The sequence below is a fragment of the Antechinus flavipes genome, chromosome 5, assembly GCF_016432865.1.
Source record: "Antechinus flavipes isolate AdamAnt ecotype Samford, QLD, Australia chromosome 5, AdamAnt_v2, whole genome shotgun sequence".
In the NCBI taxonomy this organism is placed as follows: domain Eukaryota; kingdom Metazoa; phylum Chordata; class Mammalia; order Dasyuromorphia; family Dasyuridae; genus Antechinus; species Antechinus flavipes.
The window spans coordinates 112,754,351-112,778,186 of NC_067402.1; the positions used below are offsets into that span (position 1 = coordinate 112,754,351).

Below are 23,836 nucleotides of genomic sequence, written 5' to 3' on the forward strand. Positions count from 1 at the left end.
CAATTGAGTTATGAATTTCTGGAAAAAATGAAAATAGAGGGGAAAAAAAAAGATGTATATAATTGAAACAGCAATTGACCTTTTGTTTAGTAGTGTTTCTGGGCATCCTTCTGATAAGGTTACCCTAGTTCGTTAACTTTAATAACCTTTCCTCTTGGGCTCTTGGTTCCCAATGTTCCTTCTGAAAAGCAAGTCTCTTTGTACACATAAATTCTCACAGAGCAAAAAATAAATAAAACAAAAACAAAAACAAAAACCCCCAAAAACCCCACATTTACCACAACAGCCTCATTGATAGCTGAGCAAAATAAAATCTGGCAGAGAATTAGCATCCTATTGGAGTCCAGCCAAAATGTCATTCTGGCCCATGAAAGCTTTGTGGCCCCAGTTAAAGCTTAAGAATAAATCTGAATGAAACAGACAGAAATAGGACCTTTTCATATACCTGAATGAAAATTTAGTAAAAACTAAATCATTTGGAATCATTCAGGAATATACTATTGGCATGAAAGCAAACACCAGAAAAAGAAATAGCATGCAAATGCTACAAAAAAAATAAAAGTATACAGAAATAAGTTGATTGATTTCTGATTTCTCCTATCCAAGAGTGCTAAGACCATTTATAAGAATGAGGAAAGCCAAAGGAAATAGAATGGGGGAAGCGAGAGAGAGAGAGAGAGAGAGAGAAAGAGAGAGAGAGTGAGAGTAAGTGTGTGTGTGTGTGTGTGTGTGTGTGTGTAGGATGAAAAGTCAGAGAACATTTGACAAATTTAAGCTTGACTAGAGCACTGGTGCTATAAATCCAATCCAACAAACATTTATAAAACACTTACTGGGGGAAGGCACTGAGCTTAATGACTAAATAATAAATAGTTCCTGTCTTCAAGGAGTTTATGTTTTTCTGTGTCTGGTAGGGAGACACAAAACATGTAAATAAAGAAGTGTATACATACTCATTTAAGAATGAATATAACACCAAGAAGCAGAAGTAGAAGGTCCCCATAGGAGGTAGTGTATGAATTTAACTTTGTGCTAGGGATTCTAAGCCAGAGAGGTGAGAAGGCTGTACATTCCAGGAATGGAAGGCAGCTTGTGCCTCAAGGCAGGAGAGAAAAGGCAGAGCTTTAGAGGCAGCTAGTGGGCTCATGTGGCCGGACAATAGCTTGCTTAATAAGGAAGAGGTGTTGATCTAAAACTATATTATAAAGCAGCAGTCACCAAACCATTTGGTATTGGCTAAGAAATAGATTAGTCGATCAATGGAATAGGTTAGGTTCACAAGACAAAATAGTCAACTATAGCAATATAGTGTTTGACACTGCTGGATCAAAGGGTATGCACAGTTTGATAACTTTTTGGGCATAATTCCAGATTGCTCTCCAGAACGGCTGGATTCGTTCACAACTCCACCAACAATGCATCAGTGCCCCCGTTTTCCCGCATCCCCTTGTTGGTGGAGTTGTGAACAAATCCAACCGTTCTGGAGAGCGATCTGGAACTATGCTCAAAAAGTTATCAAACTGTGCGTACCCTTTGATCCAGCAGTGTTTCTACTGGGCTTATACCCCGAAGAGATAGTAAAGAAGGGAAAGGGACCTGTATGTGCCAAAATGTTTGTGGCAGCCCAGTTTGTAGTGGCTAGAAGCTGGAAAATGAATGGATGCCCATTAATTGGAGAATGGTTGGGTAAATTGTGGTATATGAATGTTATAGAATATTATTGTTCTGTAAGAAATAACCAGCAGGATGATTTCAGAGAGGCTTGGAGAGACCTACATGAACTGATGCTGAGTGAAATGAGCAGAACCAGATCATTATACACTTCAACAACGACACTATATGATGATCAATTCTGATGGAAGTGGATTTCTTTGACAAAGAGAAAATCTAACTCAGTTTCAATTGATCAAGGATGGACAGAAACAGCTACACCCAAAGAAAGAACATTGGGAAACGAATGCAAACTGTTTGCATTTTTGGTTTTCTTCCCAGGTTATTTTTTACCTTCTGAATATAATTGTTCCTGTACAACAAGAGAACTGTCCGGTCCTGCACACCTATATTGTATCTAGGATATACTGTGGCATATTTAACATGTATAGGACTGCTTGCCATCTGGGGGAGGGGAAAAATCGGAACACAAGTGAGTGCAAGGGATAATGTTGTAAAAAAATTACCCTGGCATGGGTTCTGTCAATAAAAAGTTATTTAAAAAAAAAAAAATCAGGAAGAGGTGTGAAATAAACATGAACAAGTAGGCTGAACCAGATGGTGCAGGGCTTTTAGGAGCCTATGTTTTATCCCAGAAGCCAAAAGGGCATTGCCAAAAGTTTTTGAGCATAGATATGACACAGACAGGTTTGTGCTTCAGGTCACGCTGGTGACTATAGGGACACTGAATCTGAAAGAGGAAACTGAAAGCCAATGTTCCAACCATGCAGCTACCACAGCAACCCAAGGGAGAAGGGTGAAATGAGTTACAGAGAAGGAAGAATAAGATAATATTAATGCTGCAAACCTGGGTGATGGTGATACCTCAATAGAAAACAAAAGTTTGGAGAAGGTGTATTTTTAAATAAGATGAATTGTTTTGGATATGTCTAAAGGAAGACTATAGGACATTCAAATTGAAATTAGATATAGAGATTTAGAAAATCTGTATACAAATACATTAACTCACAGAAGCTTATTAGATCAGTGAAAGAGGGTATAGAGAATGAGAACCAGAATAAACATTGGGACACACTGATATTTCAAAGAATATAGATGATGCTCTAACATAAGAGATTGGTCAAGAATGTAAGGATAGGAAGGAAAAAATCCAGAGGAAAACAATGTTATCAAAACTCAGGAAGAAGTGTATGCAGAATGAGGGGAGAAGATAAAACTAGAAAGGGAGGGAAGGGCCAAAGTATGTAGGGCAGGAACTCTGACTAAGCATTTATACTTTATTCCATACACAATAAACATATGCTGAAGGCTTTTGAGATAAGGAGCACTGTGATCAGAATTGCAATGTGAATGATATAAAGTATATATGATATAAAGAAGTGGAAAAGACTATAAACAAAGGTGGAAAAATTAAAAAGCCATTATAACAATCTATGCCCAACACTTCAATAAATATATAAAAATTAAATTTAAAATTGGGTTCTAGCTCAGATCAAGATTAAACCATTACTTAGACCAAAAAACGATAGAGCTGTGAAATGATCCAATCATTCTAGAGAGCAACTTGGAACTATGCCCCAGGGCCATAAAACTGCATACCCTTTGATCAAGCAGTGCCATTTACTGGGTCTATATCCCAAAGAGATCTTAAAGGAGGGAAAGGGATCCAAAAGTCCAGAAATATTTGTAGCCATTCTTTTTTAATGGAAAGGAACTGGAAACTGAGTGGATGCCCCTCAGTTGGGAAATAGCTGAATAAGTTATGATATGTGAATATAATGGAATATTACTGTTCTATAAGAAATAATGAACAAGCTGATTCCAGAAAAGGCTGGAAAGAATACAAACTGATGTTGGGTGAAGTAAGCAGAACCAAGAGAACATTGTATACAGTAACAACAAGATTATATGACGATCAACTCTGATGGACCTGGCTCTTTTCAAGTGATGGAAAGTGCCATCCACATTCAGAGAGAGAACTATGGAGACTGAATGTGGATCAAAGGAGACTATTTGCTTATTACTAACCTAAACATGTTATTCCCCCCCAAAAAAGAAAAAAATCTTAGAAATTTCAAGGCAACTGTACTTTCTAGTCTATATACTCTTTATACCATCATAAAGTGACTCAAAGGTTCAAACTACAACTGTGCCTGCAGATTCTGCAATTTGAAGATAAATTATGCTCTTATTGGCTTAATTTTAAGTACATAATACTCTACAAGTTGGCATACTGTCATTTCATTTCTGAAATTACAGCAACTCATCTACTCTATTATTTGTAGCAAGAAATATGAATTAAGATCATTCAATGATTGTCAAGAAAAGTCCGGTTAGCTAGCACAGTAACACACCTGAGAAGGCAGTTCTGCTTCTCATTAAAGTAATTATTTGTGTGGGTTTTTTTGAATAATAACAGCTTTTTATTTTTTAATATACATGCAAAAATAATTTTCACTTCACCCTTGCAAAATCCTGGGTTCCACATTTTTCTCCTTCCCTTCCCTTCTTCCCTCCCTTGGATAGGAAGTAATCCAATATAGATTAAATAAGTGCAATTCTTCTCAACATATTTCTACATTTATTATGCTGCACAGAAAAATCAGATCAAAAGGGGGAAAAGAGAGAAAGAAAATAAGTAAACAAACAACAACAAAAGATGAAAATAATATGCTCTGATCCACATTCAGTCTTCATAGTCCTCTCTGGATATGGATGGCACTCTCCATCACAAGTCTATTGGAACTGTCTTGAATCATAAGACAGCTAGGTCCATCACAGTTGATCATCATATAATTTTGCTGTTACTGTATACAATGTTCTCTTGTTTCTATTCACTTCACTCAGCTTCAGTTCATGTAAATCTTTTTACTGAAAATCAGCCTACTCATTATTTCTTACAAAACAATAATATTCCATTATATTCACATACCATAACTTATTCAGCCATTCTCCAGCTGATGGGCATCCACTCAGTTTCCAGTTTCTTGTCACTACAAAAAGGGCTGCTACTTTTTTGCACATGTGGTTTACTTTCCCTTTTTTAATGATCTCTTTGGGATATAGATTCAGTAAAGACACTGCTGGATCAAAGGATATTCACAATTTTAGCCCTTTGGGCATAACTCCAAATGTAAAGTAATATTGTTAAAAGAAAATAATTATTTACTAGATTTGTAGTCCCTCTGCTACTCCTGCCTTGTGTGACTAAGGTTAAATCACTTAATTTCTTTGGCACTAAGTTTCTTCATCTACTTTGGAAAGATTACTTAATACTAATTTGGGAATTAAAGAAAAAGCAAAATTCCTTTTTAGACTAAAAGTACAGTGAATATAGCATTTAGTTTAAGGATAGAGGGTAAACTTCTAATTTTATTGATTAACTATAGAATGAAGAGATTAAATAACTCACTGAGGATCATACAGCTAAGAAGTACAGGGTTTATTTGAACATAGTTTTTCTGGATTACAAGACCTCAGTTCTCCATCCAATACACCAAATTGCCTTCCTAGCATTTATTATAACAATCTTAATTCTTTGGCTTTTGGAAGGGTTTGGGAGAGAGGGATACAAGTCATGAAATATACCCATTTTCCACTTACTTCATTAGACTCTTTGCCCTCAGGTTATCTTGACAATGAATGGAATTTGGATTGAATTTGAAGATCAAGCAATTAAGACTTTAAATCACATTAATGGGGTAACAATCACTGATAAGTTTGAAAATAGAAACCATAAAGACCTCAGATGATCCAGCAACTGACTTGTTTCCTTGAGGCCTAAAAGCACTCAAATCTTTCCTACCTTTAAAGACTCTCACTAGACCCTGTTGCCTCCTAAAGCTATTGCTCTATATATAGTTTTCTCTTTTCACAAAAGCTTAGAAAAAGCTGCTCATTTTCATAACTTTCACTTTTCTCTCCTATGAAACCCTTCTCCAATCTAGTTTTTGACTGCCTTATTTAACTAAAGCTGCTCTGTGCAAATGAGCTGTTTAACTGACAAATTTGAAGGCCTTTTTTCAATCCTCATTCATTTTTTTCCTCCTCTCTGTAGCATCTGATGTAGCTGACAATCCCTGTCTACCTGGATACTCTTTCTTTTTGGGAGGGCAAGGAGGGAGATTGTTACAGTGCTTTCTTTTAGTTTTCTTCCTATCTGACTATTCTTTTGAAGTCTTCATTGCGTGATCATCATGCATGTGATGCCCTATGTACATGCTAAAACTCTGTCATGGGCTCTATGTTCTTTCTACACACTTTCTTGATGAACTCATAATCTCCATGCATTCAAATAATATTTCTTATGTCTTATATCCAGGTTCAGTCTTTCACGCAAGAGCCAAGTTTTATATCACCAACTGGTGAAAGGTGCGCAGTGGAAAACTCCTCTCAGATCCTTTTTTACCCTGCTGCCCTCATAGATTTCATCTTATTCCTCCTAGCCCCCACCTTCCTCCCAACCATGACTTTTCAGCTTTTTTTTCATGTGGTGTTTCCTTGCGAGCAGAGACTATCTTTTACCCTTCCTTGTATCCTTAGCACTTAGCACAGACCAGATATATAATTGGTATTTAAACTTTTTTAAAGTAACTATGGCATTTCCAATTGGATATTCTACAGGCATCTCCAATGCCAATTCATAATTCATTACCTTTCCCCTTAAACTCACCCCTTTTCTGAATTTCCCTCTTTTTTTCAGGGGTATCACCATCCTTCCAGTCACCCAAGTCAGCAACCTTAAGAAACATCCTTGACTCTCCCAAGTCTGTATTTCTTCTTCTTTCAACCCACACAACCATTACTATTTGAGGCTCTCACAATCTCTCACTACACAACCATGATTGCTTCCCTGCATTTAATCACTCTTCTCTCCTGCATGAGGTCTGATCCTGTTACTTCTCTGTTCAAGAAGTTCCTTGCAATGCTGTGCCCCTAGCCTTATTACTGCTGTTATCTTCGTCTTCTAAAGGATTTTCCTCAGTTAGTTTTGGAATGACATAACTTTTATATAACCAGACAACTCACTCTCTTTTTACTTCCCTTTCTTAGAGTGTTCACAGATCCCCCCCCAAACCTCAGCTCAATACCAGCCCATAATAAAGGTATATAACAATCTCCCCAAGTGCTAATACCTCTTGAAATGATTTTGTAAGTCTTCTCTATTTTCTTGTGTGTGTACATGCTGCCCTGAACACCATCCCCGAGAGAAAGCTACCAACCTGAAGATAAGAAGTATTTTTATCTTTGTGTCTGTTTCAGGTCAAGTCAATAAACATTTGTTAAACATCTATTGTGTGCCAGACACTGCCAGACACTTATGCTAATCTTTGGGGAGACAAAGAAAGGCAGAAACAATCCCTGCTCTCAAATATTTCATATCTAATGGGGAAGATAATGTGAAAACAATTATATAGAGATGAAACAGGGACACCAGGAAAGCTGATAGAAGAAAGTGAGATTTTAGCTGAGACTGGAAATCAGGTGAAGGAAGAATGCAGAGATAAAAGACTGAATTCCAGCCCTGGGGGAGGGATGGCCAGTGAAAACATCCAATAAGAAAGAGTATCTTTTTTGAGGAATTGCAAAGAAGTCAGGGTTGCTGCATCAAAGAATAAATGGAAAGGGGAAAAGATATAATAAGACTGGAAAGGTAGGAGGGAACCAATTTATGAAGCACTATAAAAGTTAAATGAAGTTTTTTTAATATATATTTTTTTATTTTGGCAGTAACTGAGAACCATTGAAGTTTACCAAAAAGGTCTTTAAATTAATAAGTCTGTTGCCCAGAAATTCCTTAATTCTGAGTAATCAGATGAAAGGCACAAATGCATGCTTCAAATATTTCTTATGCAACACATAGCTACAGAAAAGCAGAGATACAAAGACATTTGTAATATAGGAGCTTAACTCCCATGTTCCCTTCAAATTCTTTATCTTTTAAAAGACTCTATAAGATAACTCTAGTAAACATACACAGTGCCATCAGAAAGACAGTGAACACCACTTTCTCTTAATTACTAAAAAGAGCCAACAAACAGTTTCCAAAGTGAATTTTTAAAATCCCTCGTGGCTGCTTTTGTAATAGTAGGGTTTTACCAGAACACTAAAACTTATTCTCCAAGAAAATGAAATAAAAAGCTTCTAACTGTACATTCTAAATTCCTACGGAAATCTCACAAAAAACTACATGGTGCAATAGACATTTAAATAGCTAATAGCATACTTTTCATATGTAAAAAAAATTATTCTTTTTCATAGTAAAAGTCTGAACACTGCTTTTTTTGCTTTCCTACTAGACCCTACATATCACCAGATACAAATAATGTAAGGGTAAAGGGACAGGCTATAGGAATTATAATAAACAAATCTGACAGACATGCAAAATGAATAGAATAACACATTATTTCCTAATCATCATCCTACTGAGGTTTGGATTCCCCTTGGATAATTTACTCCAACAAAACTTCATAAGAAATGTTAAAAAAAACAAAACAAAACAAAAACTAAAAGGAAAATCCATGAAATGATGAGTTTTTCTTTACAGGTTCTCCATTCTTAGAATTGTATCAATCTGAAACTACTATTGTAGGTTAAAAAACTATCAATAAGTAATATAAACAGGAAAAACACACAAGAGGATGTTTGGGAACAATTGGGAAGCAGCTGTTATTTAAAATGTTGAATAATTTCAAATAAATTGGTATTTATTTAACTCTAAATTTTCAAAAGTATGAGCACTGCACCATCTAGCTGCCCTAAAACCATTACTCTTTACACCAGTAAAAGACAATGGTACAATCATCCCCACTTTTCTTGGATTTTTTAAAAAAATAAACTTTAGTTTAAAAAATTTTCTTGCGGCTTTCCTTCCTTTCTAAAAGTCACACTAAATTCAAATTTCTATACAAAAAGTGGAAAAGGAAATAGTAAAGTTAACATAGGAAAAAACAAACTGAAGAAAAATGGTTGCCCATTTAAAATTCATTTTTAGCTAACAAGACTGTTTATAATCTCACTTCAGTAAAAGCAAGATAAGTCTTCCCAATAGTCATCATAACACAGGAGATTCTTGGTTCTCAAGGATTTACTTATTTGCCCAATAAATTTTACACTTCTTGCTTCCTTAATTTAATGATTTACTAATTCAGCTTTTGTCAGTGTCTAAAAAAAAGAGGAAAGTAATAGCAAATATTTTTTCAGGATGTAACAAATATAAAAGTGGAATTTAAGACTATCTACAGAACTGCTTCAAATGTTGTCTTGAGGGAATTGACTACCTGTGTATTTGGAGCAAGTCACCAAACTTCACTGGATTTTCACCTCTGTAAATGACAAAGAGTACCTCTGAGGCTTTTTTCAACAACAGATCTATGACTCTATGAGCATCTGAAATATTTTATTTTAGAAATTAAGAATACAAATGATAAAAACTTAAAAAAAAAAGTCACTAGACATGTTTCCACTTAGAAAGCAGTTAGCTTATTAAACACTTCCTTGGCTGAGAAACCTAAAAACTCATGTGACAAAATACTCGGCCAAAAAATGAGTCCCAACTTTAGAATTCGAACAGCCACTTGATCAAATCACTACCGTTCTTTAATTTGTAATCTTCCTGGATGAGAAAAAGTTAATAAAATTTCCCTAAATTTCCCTAAAAATAAGTTAAACGTTTTAGGTGAAATAATCTGAATATATTTTAAAAAATTTCTTTAGCACTTTCCCTCTAACACTATCTTAAGGGTATGCCGCACAGACTCTTACATTCTTGTTATTAACAACAATTTACATTTATATTTGCTTTAAATTCTAATAAAGTATTTTCCTCACAACAACCCAATGAATTGACACTACAAATATTATCTTCATGCTTTCTCATCTGACTTGCTCATAGTAAAGCATCTAGCAAATAAGTGTCAGAAACCTGAACACAGATAGGTCTATTTCTGAGTCTGGTGCTCTTTGTACTGCACCAAAATGCCAGCTATAATAAATATAAGATTGTAAGGATTTATCTACTCTTTTGGTTAGAACCAAGATGAACCTGAAATTAAGACAAAATGGTTGAACACTGGAAGGCTCTTGTGTGTGTATGTATCTCATATTTTAATAAGATAAATGCTCTTTTCAACTCCTTTCCAGGCCAGCAATAAAAGAACTTTTAGAGGAAAAAAAATTAGAATTCCTTTTGGTTCTGATCTTAAGCCAAATTAAATAGAGGAAGCACCAGATGCTGTCCTCCAAAATAACAAAAAGCTATAAAACATTATTTAATTCAAGACCAAAACCAATTCAGAGTCAAAAATAACCACAGAATTCTTCCAAGCATGTATCTGATATAAAAGTAAAAAGGGAAAGCTAAAGACCATTGCAAAGTTTAAAGTTCAAAGAATATGAGAGCATAAAAATGAATTCCCTACTGCTTTCCTCCCCCCCAAAAAATCAAAAAATAAAAATATATCTATTAATACAATCTATTTACCAAAGACTGAGATTCAAGTCTGAGTACAGCCTCAAACTGTTCTCACAACTCTACACCATTCCCTCCAAAACACAGACAGCAACTCAATGTGCACAACCTTTCTAAAAAATAAACAAACCAGTATCCACACAGTTTTCAGGGAACAGTCAGAAACACTGCTGTTTTGGGCTGGAATGCCAAAAAGATTAAGACGAAGGCCAGAATAGTTATACAATAGTTATACAAATTAAAGAGATTGTAGCTGTTCAGATGTATACTAGAACTAATAAATAGCCTCGCAATTTCTTCCTGAATCGTATATCCCAGAAAAAAAACTTTTAAACTGCAACACAAATTGGATTCATATAGTGACCCTTCTTAAATAGCTGCCTTTAAACCCCATGAAAAGGATAAAAGAATTTGGCTTGCAGACCAAAAATCCTTATGTCATCCCTTTAATATCCATGTAAGGGGTTTCATTTGCCAACTTTAAACCCTCCCAATAACAAAGTTTATCTGTGGGCAACACAAGGCTAGTGCTTTTTAATCTTCAAAGAGTAATACATAAATTCAGTATTATTTCACTGAGTCTATGGATCCATATAGCTAATTTTCACAATTACAAGTTACTTCAAAAATATCATACTTTTAATTGTTTGAACCCTTTAAAGGCTAGCCATAAAACAGTTTTGATTATCACATTCTACTATAACAAAACAGTTTCTCTCTGTTCAATCCATACCAATTCTATTAGCCAACTCTCTCTAAAAAAATTCAAAATGGAAGAAAAGAAAAAAAATACATTGAAGTATATTTTAGGATGCAAGTGGAAAAAGAAACTTATCATTTCAAAATATGGACTTGAACTTGAAGCAATTTCCTATGAGGAAGGAAAAGATATTTCCAAGGTATCTGAAATTCACTTATTTGTTAAAATAAAATGTTATCTGGAAGGAAAAACTATTATGAGCCATAAACATCTAGACTCAAAGAAGAGGCAGCCCCAAAGTATCCCCTAAAATTGGACCTTTATCTCATTTACTAATATACATAAAAGAACTGACTCAAATTTATAAAAATTCAAACCATCCTCCAATTGATAACTGATAAATTCATAAAGGATATGAGCAATTTTCAGCTGAAGAAATTGAAACCATCTCTAGTCATATGAAAAGGTGCTCTAAATCACTGTTGGTCAGAGAAATGCAAACTAAGACATCTCTGAGCTACCACTACACATCTGTCAGATTGGCTAAGATGACAGGAAAAAATAATGATAAATGTTGGAGGGGATGTGGGAAAACTGACACTGATGAATTGTTAGTGGAACTGTGAATGGATTCAACTATTCTGGAAAACAATTCTGAACTACGCCCAAAGGGTTACCAAACTGTGCATACCCTTTGACCCAACAATGTCTCTGCTGGGATTATATCTCAAAGAGACCTTAAAGGAGGGAAAGGGATCCACATGTGCAAAAATGTTTGTGGCAGAAACTAGAAACTGAGTGGATGCCCATCAGCTGGAGAATGGCTGAATAAGTTACAGTGTATGAATGTTATGGAATATTATTGTTCTGTAAAAAATGACCAGCAGGATGATTTCAGAGAGGCCTAGAGAGACTTACATGAACTGACGTTTAGTGAAATGAGCAGAACCAGGAGATCATTGTATACAACAACAGCAATATTATAAAATGATCAATTCTAACAGACATAGTTTTTCTCAATAATGAGATGATTGAGGCCAGTTCCAATGATCTTGTGATAAAGAGAACCATCTACACCCAGAGAGATGACTATGGGAACTCAGTGTGGATCACAACATAATATTTTCACTCTTAGTTATTTGCTTGCATTTTGTTTTCTTTCTCATTTTTTTTTTTCCTTTTTGATCTGATTTTTCTTGTGCGGCATGATTATTGTGGAAATATGTAAAGAACTACATTTAACATATATTGGATTACTTGCTGTCTAGGGGAAAGAATGGGGGAAGAAAGGGAAAAAATTTGGAACACAAGGTTTTGCAAGGGTGAATGTTGAAAATTATCCATGCATATGCTTTGAAAATAAAAAGTTTTATTATTATTTTTTTTAAATGGGCCTTTAGCAGCCAGAAAAGAGCATTAAACCAGAGTAAGATGCTGAAAGGGAAAAAGAAATGATGGAATTTTATAGATAAAATACTTAACATTTCTGTCAACTTCTAAACTAGTAAAAGTCAAACAATCACTTGGCTCAAGATTTTGTGGAAGCCTAAAATCTATTTTTTCTCCTCTTAGAAACAGATTATGGAAGTACCATACAAAATCAAGTGTCAGGAGACACCAGGAATTAGATATCAGGCATTTTAATAATCCAGAATCCCAAATTCCAGACTATATTTTGGGCAAGTTGTCCCTGTTAATTTAACAAAATATATGTATATTAAGGGTCCAACATAACAAATTCTCAATCACAGTTCCAGACCAATTTAATCAAAGACTAAGTTTATACTATGTGTATCACTCCCCTCTGCCAAGAGTTCCTGATTCTAATGTATATAGAAGAAAAATAGGAAACAACAGAAAAGGCATTAGATTTAAGAAACGTTGAGAAAAGTTTCCAGTAAAAGATGAGATTTCATTTGGAACACATAGCTAGTAGTTTAAGTATTCTTGATTCCAAGTCCAGCAGTCCATGCACTATACCACCTGCCATCCTACACTGATTTGTCTTTGAAAATGGCCAATATTAGAAGCACATATGATGGTTGAGGAAAAATGGCCAAGTAATGTTCCTAGTAATGGTGAAGCAATCTAGGCATAGTGATATGGAGTTGCTGAGCTTCTTTCTTTTTACCTCTCCTGCACATGCACCTGGCTATTAGAAGTTATTAGATGATGTGTTTCTATGATTTAGGTTTATGTACATGTCCTCAGTCATATTTATGACATCCCACAAAACAAATACAGCACTTGATACAAAAAAATATGATCCAAAAATTTGGACCATAATTTTAAAAGTAAAAATTTAATTCGTTTTTTTTTTTTAATTTGACTAGAAATAAAGATCCCAAAACTCAAATATTCAATATGATCTTATGCTAGGTGGTATAGGGAGTAGAACCCAAGACCTGTGTTCAAATGTAGCATTAGATCCTGACTAGATGTGTGTGGCCCTAAGAAAGTCGACTTCAATTTGCTCATCTGTAAAATAAAGATAATGATGTCACCTTCCCTTCAGGATTGGGCAAGATCAAAATGAGATAACTTTGAAAATGTTAAAGGACTATGTAAGTGCTAGCTATTCTTTTCCTAACCTGGCAGAAAGTTTCAGAAAGTTTCAAAAAGTGATGACAAAGATTAATTGAATACCTAAATTCAGTAATATATTCTCTCTCTCTCTGTCTCTCTCTGTCTCTCTCTCTCTCTCTCTCTCTCACACACACACACACACACACACACACACACACACACCTTGACTATAGGCCATCTAGGTACCAAGATGAGATTTTTCAAAACTCAAATAATAAAATACCATTATTCTATGTGTTTGGTATTTTTCCTTTTCCAGATGGTAATATCAAACTGTATTTTAATTTTGAACCACTAAAATATTATAGACTTTAATCTACTTTCATTAAAATAGGTTGAAGAAACATAAGTATACATCCTGAGTACAAACCTCTTCAATGCCAAAATAATAATAACAATATGAAGTATGCTTGCAAATAAACTTGGGCCACCAAATCTGTATCTTACATATTTATTTATATCCCTTGATCCAATGCCCTCATTCTAATAATTCCCAGCTTACTGGGCTAAAAGCCACATAATCATATCAAAAATACATGAAAACCCAACCAAAAAATAGAAACAAGATAAAATACCACACAGTAAATTTCATTTAAGTCATATGCCAATGCTTATTTTTATAACTGCTTCAAATAATCTGTAAGTTCCCTCTTTAGTTCTCAATTAGGTATCGTCCACAATACCCATGCATCCTGGTAAAAAGCATAGTCACACTTAAAAGGAAATTATTGGGGCAGCTAGGTGGTACAGTGGATAGAGCACCAGCCCTAAAGTCAGGAGGACCTGAATTTAATTCTGGCCTCAGACACTTAACACTTCCTAGCTGTGTGACCCTGGGCAAGTCACTTAACTCCAATTATCTCAGCAAAAAAAAAAAAAAAAAAAAAAGGAAATTAACACACTGAAGTTAACTGACTTTTAATAAAAATTTCCTATCAGAAATAATGCTTACCTGTCTGAACATCGATAACCATTTGGTGTCCACCTCTCATTCCTGGTCTGCTATCTTCTCCATCTCCTAGGATGATAAACATGTATCAACAATTGGAAAATCCTTTCACTTGATTTTTAAAAAACAAAAGGGTTCTCTTTATAGGCAGGTGCAAACAATACTTTATGGAAATTGCCCCATACTGTTCCCTTAGAAGCATTCTAAAAATGAGCAGTGTGTAAACCAATCAACATAAAACTGCATTACCTTGAGATTCACTGTTCAATCTACTTTCAAAACATTATTGTCATTAGAGGCCATTTTCTATTTATTGAAAAGCATTCTATGATACTTCAGATACAAAAGCAGCCCCCCAAAAAACTTTGGCCAAATTCTCCAGTCCAAATAAAAGGAAAAATATAATGCAATTATAATGATCTCTCACTGTCTATGGACTGTATATAATTGGGTTGTATAGATTTTTTTTAAGGGAATAAAACAAGGTGAAATAAGCAAGTTTTAAACTTTTCAGAACATAGTATAGTAACAACTAAAACCAAGCTATTATAAAGATAAGTGAATGATATAAAATGAGTGGAGACCTCTCATAAGAATGTGGCTTCAACCTATGCCCTAATTGTGACTTGAGACTTTGCAATAACAAGTTGAGATACAGCCATAAAGCTGCAGGTGTTTAACTGTCTTAGATGAACATTTCCCCTCCTATTTCCCCAGTTTTAATTAGCATTTAAGTACTTGATGTAAAGAGCTTGTTATTTACTAGTATTTTGTTTCTGTGATAGTTTTCTAAAGAGTATAAGCCTAGACTCCCCCAGATAATGGGAGAAAAACTCAGAGGTGGGGTAGGGTCTTCTGTGTTAGGGTCTATATAATCTTGTGTTTTGCAATTTGTGCATTACACTCGTTTACTGACAACATCTTAGCTGCTGAGAGTTGCCCTTTCTTGCAAAATCATAATAAAACCTTTTTTTGCTTTTTACCTTGAGAGTCTCAGATTTTAATTTGGATAAGGGTCACTGTTATTGTGCTTTAAAATTTTCAATAATACCTTAATTTGGTGGCAAAAAAATTCACTGTTCATTTTATTTCACTCTACCACCAATTTAAAGACTATGTTTGATTTGATTAGTTTTCAAATGAAGTCACAGACAGTTGCCTCATTCTGGTGTGAAGATGCCCCTGGATTCTCAAACCTAAGCTAACAGAAAGGATATTTTGTGAGGTCTTAAAGTGGATTGACAGGTAATTTTTTCTTCAACCTCTAGAACTCATGAAGACAGTCTACTAAATCACTGAGGAACTTCAATCTGGGCTAAGCAATGATGTCATAAATTCATAAGTAAAATGATGAACTTTGTGATTCACTGTGATTTTTATGCTCATCACTAAGCTTACTGGAAAGGTTTAAACATATTCACTTAAATATATCCCTCTGAGGATATCACTGGGTAGGTGAAAAGAGAAAAACATAAATAGAAAAGAATGTGATATAAAAACAAAAGGCAGCACATTGACTGGGAAATAGTTGAACAAATTGTGATCCATGAATATAAGAGGATATTACTGGACTATAAGAAACATAGAAAAATCAAACAAACAGGAGAAACTTTAGATGAAATAACAGAATGTAAAATAAGTAGAATTAACAAAAGAGACAATAAAATGAATTAATATTTTGAAGGGACAAATATTTTTCTATTAGAAGGGTTTCTAATATCAAGAAATGCAATTTTATATATATGGAGGCACAACCTCTACTTTAATAAGAAGAGAGATTATAATGTCTAATGTAGCCTGACCAGGAAGTTGAAAGCTTAGGATTCTATTTTCGGCTCATGCAAAAAAATACTGACATATATTGACAAGTAAGAGTCCCTAGTTTCAGCTTTTTAGTGATTGCATGTTTCTCATCTATGTCAAAATAGTTAGTGAGCAGAAAGATGACATGTTAACTTTTAATTCCTAAGAAATCAAGTAGATGATTGAAAAGTCAGCGACAAATTCTATTCAAGGCTGATCATCCACAAAAACTTTGTTTTTCTTCCTTCTTTCTACTGAACAGTTTTTGAGGATTTTTCATCTTAGTTGAAGTAAAGAGCTAGGGAAAATAAGGAAGATAAAGCTTCAATTGATTAGTTTTTCTAACTTTGGGACAGGATTGGCAAAAAAAAAAAAAATGTCTAAAAAAAAAGGCTTAATTTTTTTTTCACTGTTATCCATGCTGCTCCTATATTCTATAGTAGGCTTAAAAAAAACCTTTTGTTTGTAGCATAGGCTAAAATGAACATATATAATAGTATGACAATGCAACAACAACAACAACAATAAAAATTAAATCTTTACCAGCTTTAAAAATAACAAAAACATATTTGGTTAAGCACAAAGGGGAGCACTGTTAGTTGCCCTAACCATTTAAAATTCTACTCTTACTACTTATGTTAAAGGGCTTCCTAGTATGGCAAAACTGCAAAAACAGTTTATTAAACAAAAGCATTTCAATTCTGAAATGTATGACTCACCTTTGGTGCTCTTAGGGATGATCTGACTCCACCGTGGTTTATATTCCTGCTGACTGATATATTGATTGAATAAGCCATCTGTTAGTATTAAAAAAAAAAAATTCCTCTTAACTTGCTTATACTTCTGTGTTATTCTAGTAGAAAAGACAGAATTTTATAAGTCTATATTAAACAAAATTACTATTCAAGATTTTCTCCCCAGGAATACATAATATAAAACATATAACATGTCAGTCAATTTAATGGCATATTTTCACAAAATATGTCTCATTTCATTTTCCATGCCATCCTAAATAAAATGATACTACATCAGTTGCCATAATCATTCAGAAACTCTGCCTGAGTGGCAGCTCATATCATAGTTGGTATGCATCTCATTATCTGACACCTGTTAGTTACAAATATGTTACTACATTTAAATTAGAAGGAAAAACACTAATATGATCAAATAGCAAAAAGGTCTTCTATAGCCATTCTGAAGGGAGAAACAGACACAAATGAGGCATTGGGAAGAACAAACCCTGTTATGTTTAGCTGCTAATAGAAAAAGAAAAAATGTCAATAATCTGAATAAATACCCTACATTGCAAGAGATATTTGGAATAAATTTTAACATTAATGTAATTTATGAATCTATGGGGATGGGGAGAGCACACAATAATTACTGGGAAAATCTAATTGGAATATTTAATGGTAACTTCTCAGCTACCCTCCTCATTTCTAATATATTTTTTCTAAACAGAGCACAGATTGTAACCAAAAAGTACTGCCCCTTGTGCCCCCCCCCCCAAAAAAAAAAAAAAAGAATGAAAAACTTCACATATAAGGCCACACTGATCACTGGATTAGAATTGGAATCTGAGAGATCCTTTAGTCCACAGACAAAGAAAATGAGGATCAATGAAAGGTTACAAATGTTGAGCAAATTGCTGAACTAATAAGTAACAGAACCAAAATTTGAACTCAGATTTTCTGACTTGAAATTCAAAATTTCCAGTTTCTAAGTATTTTTTGTAAAACTATTATGTCTGTGACCTTCTCTAAATTATTCTCCTCCTTGGCTCATGATTTCTTCAACTCTAAAATGAGGTCCATTAGGCTAGATAAATATTAGTCACTTATAGCTTTGAATCCTGTGGAATCTAGAATTCTACATAATTCTCTAAGATAAGACAATCAATAAACATAACATTTTAAAATGTTTAATTTATGACAAGTGTGGAGTCAAGGGAAAAGGGAAGAGAAGTACAGACAGGTACTATAAAGCATAGAATCCAAACTTAAAGTAACTTTACAAGATTATCCAATACATAGGTTATAAAGCTTTTTTTGTGTCATGGCCTCTGTGGCAAGGTGCTAAAACATATAGGCCCCTTTTCAGAATAATATTTTCAAAGGCATGAAATAAAATACAAAGGAAATGGAATGCAATAAAATATACTTCTTTTACCATCAATTATGGTGAAATATATCAAAATATTAAAAGGCAAAACCATGGACTCCAAGTTAAGAACCCCTAAATTAATCCAATCCCTATTAACAACTCGGGGAAATAAAGGTGAAGGACATAGAAACGATCAAGTAAAAAGGAAATAGAGGACTGAATTAGAATGAGAAGAAGTGAAAATGAGATAGTTTAATTGCCAAGACTTCCAGATCACATGAACAAGATGGTGGACTAAGCATTTTCTTTTATTCCCATTACCTCTCAAATTTCTCCAAAAGAGAAACTACTACACCAAAAATAACGCAATTTCAGCTATTTCTAAGGTGTATATGACATGGCTTCTTAAAACTTTTCAGATATCACAATTCCTTTTTGCCCAAGAAATTTTTATGCAACCCCAGGTATACAGATATATAAAGTGGGTATACAAATCAAATATTTGCTTATAAATCATAAATTTAAAAAAAAACTATTTGGTATATATATACATTTTATTAATTATTAAAAATGAAAACAAGTTTGCATACTAATTAGATGGTTGTGTTTATTTATTTTTATATAAAGAATTAATTTTTGGTAGATTATGATACCTTTAATTGCTGCCACATTTTTTTTTTACAAATCCCTGCCACATTTTTTTTCCCCCACAAATCCCCACATTAAGTTACATAACCCTATATGGCACTCAAAATCCCAAAGCAAGTTTTTTTTTTTTTTTTTAAACCTAGGAACTAAAGCTCACCTGAGCTCACTCAGCACTCTTCCAATCTTCCATACCACTAACAAAGGTGCACTAGGCAAATCCAAGAACACAACATAAGGCTACATCAAATCCTATTTCCACATCCCAATGCCATGGAGATACTAGATCTAGGTTGTGGAAATCTGCAAAATTAGCCAATTTGGCAATAGCGCCTCAGAAGCAAAAGCCTGCTAAAGACTACAACCAGATGTACTAGTGCTGCAAAGCGAAGAATTGCAGGAAAACAGGCTCTGAGCTCTGAGTGGGACAGGTCACTAGGAGAGGAAGGAGTACATGTAGGGAGCTGTGCAGCACTCCAACAAGCCTGAGGGAAAGAGCACAGAACCCAATTAGTGCTACTGATGGCTGGCCAAAAATTAAATCCAAATGGAAGTATTGCCACTTATGACAAAAAAGGTACAGCATACTCCTAACAAAAGGCCACATATAAGTCATTAGATCAGAGTGGAAAAGGTCCTTAGACATCTTTTAATCCATTCCCCTCATTCAATAGAGACAATGTCCTAGGCCCAGAGAGGGAGGAGGCTGAGACCATAATCAAAGGGAAGGAAGTCAAGAAATAAGTGATAAGGAAAATAAGGTGGAAAAATGATTAAAGGCCCCAAAGATTTCAGGGAAGAAGACATTTCAAAGACTTTGAATTTACATAGAAAAATCAATGGGAAAAAGAGCACAATAGAAGGAAATATGGCCTCAGCTCTAATAAATGAGTTTGGGCATCTAAGAATAAATACTGCAAAATAAAGGAAAATAAATCAACAGTTGAGCCAGAGGATCCTGTAGAATTTGAAAACATGTAACCACAACACTCTATTCCGAAGTAGTTTAAAAGATGAGAATTATACCTTACACAATAAAATACTAATAGAAAAATTTGAATCTACAAGCCTCCCCAAATAAACAAAAGTGAGAAAAACAAATTAGTAATTCAAATACAAAGAAGCAAAGGACAACACAGAAGAAGAAAACCAACAACAACAAAAAAGAACTTCATTAAAAATAGGACTGCCTCCGATCTTTCTTGTACAGCAAGATAACTATATAAATATGTATACATATATTGTATTTAACATATACTTTAACATATTTAATATGTATGGGACTACCTGCCATCTAGGAGAGGTGGAGGGAAGGAGAGGAAAAGTTGAAACAGAAATTTTTGCAAGGCTCAATGTTGAAAAATTATCCATGCATGTTTTGTATATAAAAAACTATAATAAAAAATGTAAAAAAAAAAAAAAATTAGGATTGCCATGTAAGCAAAACACACTTATCTTGAAGAAAGGATAGGTATAGACAATCTAAGGATCATAAGTTTCCCAGAAGAACATTACAGGACAAAAACCCTTAACACCATAATGAAGAAAGCATCGAAGAGCATAACCATCCAGAACTTCTGACTACCAAACTGAATTTCCAATCAAAAGAAATCAAGGATCATTTTCAGAAAACAACACAAAACAAAACCTAATACTGCAAAGTCCAATACACAGAATAGTTAAATTCAACGATTCAATTCAGAAACAAATTCTGTTAGCTTTAGGAGAAAGACCTTAAAATACAAAGGAAACAATATCTGAATAATGCAAGACTATTCCATACTCCTAGAAAAAGGAGGAATGGAATTATATGTTCTAAAGGGCACAGGAGCTCACAGTCTAGGGTACACCCTGTAAATCTCGACAAAAAGTGGACATTCAACAAAAAAGAAGAGATTAAAACATTTTTAGAAAAAAAACCAGAACCCCAAATAACAAATGCAGAAGGAGTGAACAGATCAAGAAGAGTGCTTAAATGTAAAGAAGAGTAGAGGGGAGGAGGAAAGAGATATGAAGGTGGAAATTTGGAAGAAGTAACAATAAAGAGGCGGACAAGGGACACTATGGACAAAATAGACTATCATCCTGCCTCTCAGTGAATGCTTTTTTTTTTGGGGGGGGTGGGGTGGGGGTTGGGGAATACAATATGACATGGGAATGTATGTGAAAAGCATGGAGAAGAGCAGGGGGATAGAGGAGTGAGAGGTGTCAGAGCCAAATCAAAGGCTAGCAATGAGAAGGTGATCTCTGTGGTCAACTGAAGTAAGTAGGGGAAAAAGATTAAGGCCAGTTATGGATGGGAGGTGATGAAAAAAAAAAAAAAAACAGAGAAAAGGAAGAAATCAGATAATTATAGGGGTCATGAATGAGAGAATGAGCCTCTAGAATAAAAAGACAGAAAAGATAAATAATAAAGAAAGTAAAAGTAATTCTTATTGAAAAGGGGCACGAAAAAATTTAAATAAAATACCAATGGAAAAGATTAACAAGTAATGAAAGAAAAAATGGGAAATATCAGATTTTATATTCTTGGGCTCTTCAATCATGAATTGCTTGCTCTTTGAAAGGAAAACTAAGGCAAATCTAGACAGTATACTAAAAAAGAGAGATATCACCTTGTCAATAAAGATGCATATAATCAAAGCTATGGTTTTTCCAGTATTAATGTATGACTATGAGATTTGGATTATAAGGAAAATTGAGTGGCACACAATCAACACTTTCAAATCGTGGTGCTAGAAAATTTTTTTTGCGAATCCCTTGGAGAGTGAGGAGACTAAATCAGTCAACAGTCAAAGAAATTAATTAACGTCTATCATCAGAAAAGCAAATACTGAAGTTGAATTCTTTGGCCATATAATGAGAAAAGATAATCCACTGGAAAAAACCTTGATGTTGGGAAAGACAAAAGGTAAAAGGAAAAGGGACAGGTGAGGATGAAATAATGTCATGAAACAACAAATACAAACTTGGACAGATTTCAAGAGATAGTGGGGGGAAAGAAGGGCCTGGTGTGCAATAGTCTATGGGGTCAAGAATAGTCAGACACAATTGATGGACTGAACAACAATAACAATAAAAAGGACTAGTTGAAAGAGACGAGAAGAAAGGGAAATCTACTTGACTGAGAAGAAAAAAAGAGGGAGAAGATATATAACCAGATAAAAGCAAGACTAATATAAAAGAAAAGAGGTATAACAAGCGAGAAGAGGAAATAAGAGATAAGGGGAAGAGAGGCAATGAGAGCAAGGCTATCTTAAAAAAAAAATTAAAGTGAAGTAACAGAAGGAACACAACAAATTTCATTTTAGTTTAGTGTTTACAAGAGAAGAGAGGAGAAAATCATAATTTGAAAATAACTAGCTGCCACCCATGGCTACATCAATTTGAACACATTACCTTAGGGGAGGGAGATAGGCAACTGAAACCAAACCACAAGGTAAGAAGACCTAAATTCAAAATCTGGCCTCAGACACACTGACCTCTCCCACTTTCAGTTTCTTTATGTATAAAATGGGACTAATAATAGCATCTACTTTCCAGATAGGAGGAGCAAATGAGATAATATTTTTGAAGTTTCTATAAAACTTAAAGTAATAAAGAAATGCTTATTATTGTTTTGTTGTTATTGATAATCTATAATACATATCAATCAGCAATAAGATCAGGTCTATGAATGGCCGCCCTACTTCTAGTCTAAATAAGAAAAGGAGATCTAATTCCTACCCAGTCCATTTCCATCTTGATCAAAAAAAAATCTGGAAAACAGGTCAAGGAAACATAATTTTAAAGTTGTTGGATTCCCTCTAAACCATGATTAAAAAAAAAAAAAAAAAAAAGGCCTGAAATATATTTCAAGAAATCATAAATTTCTAGAGCTATCAGAAACAGAAAATAAAACAAAGATACAGATAATTCACTAGTAACTGTCTAGGAAAAAAGCCCCAAAAGGAAAAATCCCTAGAATATAATTGCCAAAATTCAGAACTCCCATGTCAAAGGACAAAATACTGCAAGCACCCAGAAAATAGCAATTAAAATTCCAAAGAACCACAATCATGATCACACAAGACCTGGCAGCTTCTACAATAAATGAGAAGAGATCTGAGAATACAGTAAGGCAAAAGAAAGAGGCTTCTAGTCAAGAATAATTTATATTGTACGCCTGGCCTGAAGTCAGAGAGATCTGAGTTCAAATCTGCCTCAAACATATACTAGATAGATATTTGACCCTGGGAAAGTCATCAAACCCTGTTTGCCTCCATTTTCCCAACTATAAAAGGAGTTAGAGAAGAAAATGGCAAACCACTCCAATATGTTTGGCAAGAAAATCTCAATTTGAATCTCAGAAAAAACTGAAATAACTGAACAATGACTGTACAAGGATCAGCATAAAGCCATGGGAAAGAAAATAGTCCTGTAATAGAATAGAAATCAAAATGCAAACACCAGTGTGCATAGAAAGCTAGAAAGATAACTTTATTTAAGCAACTGGAAGGTGTTAATAGTGAATTGAAGAGAGGGGAGTAGAAAGAGATCTGTGTTTCTCTTCAAAATCTTAATGTTTTCAAAAAGTATGGAGGAAGTTAAATAAGAAAAACAGAGCTCCTAGAAGTGAATTATTTCTATTTATAGTGTGAAGAAGGAAAAGAAAAAGGAGAGCAAAAGGAAGAAGAGGAATGTATAGAGGAGGAACTTGCCACTTCTCCTAATTGGGATTTATGAGAAACGAATATACAAGCATGGAATAAGAGGTAAGAGAAACAGACATTATGTGAATATTCTTTGAAACAGACAAAAGAGAATTGAAAACATATAATGTCTTGTGTAGAACTACATCAAATTTAAGAGGGACACTAGAGGGGATAGGTTTAAAGGATATTAATAGAAAGGACAAAACCAAGAAGGG

At 34.3% G+C, this 23,836-nt stretch overlaps 1 protein-coding gene across 2 annotated transcripts in view; it reads right to left on the bottom strand.

The window, feature by feature from the left end:
• Positions 1 to 23,836, bottom strand: part of MKLN1 (muskelin 1) — a 230,532-nt gene that overhangs the window by 104,877 nt on the left and 101,819 nt on the right. For both annotated transcript variants that reach the window (XM_051962233.1, XM_051962232.1), the window contains exons 7-8: positions 16,899 to 16,976; positions 14,380 to 14,445 (exon numbers count right to left, since the gene is read on the bottom strand). In XM_051962233.1, the coding sequence (XP_051818193.1) occupies positions 14,380 to 14,445; positions 16,899 to 16,976 (144 nt within the window). The remainder of the gene's footprint in view (positions 1 to 14,379; positions 14,446 to 16,898; positions 16,977 to 23,836) is intronic.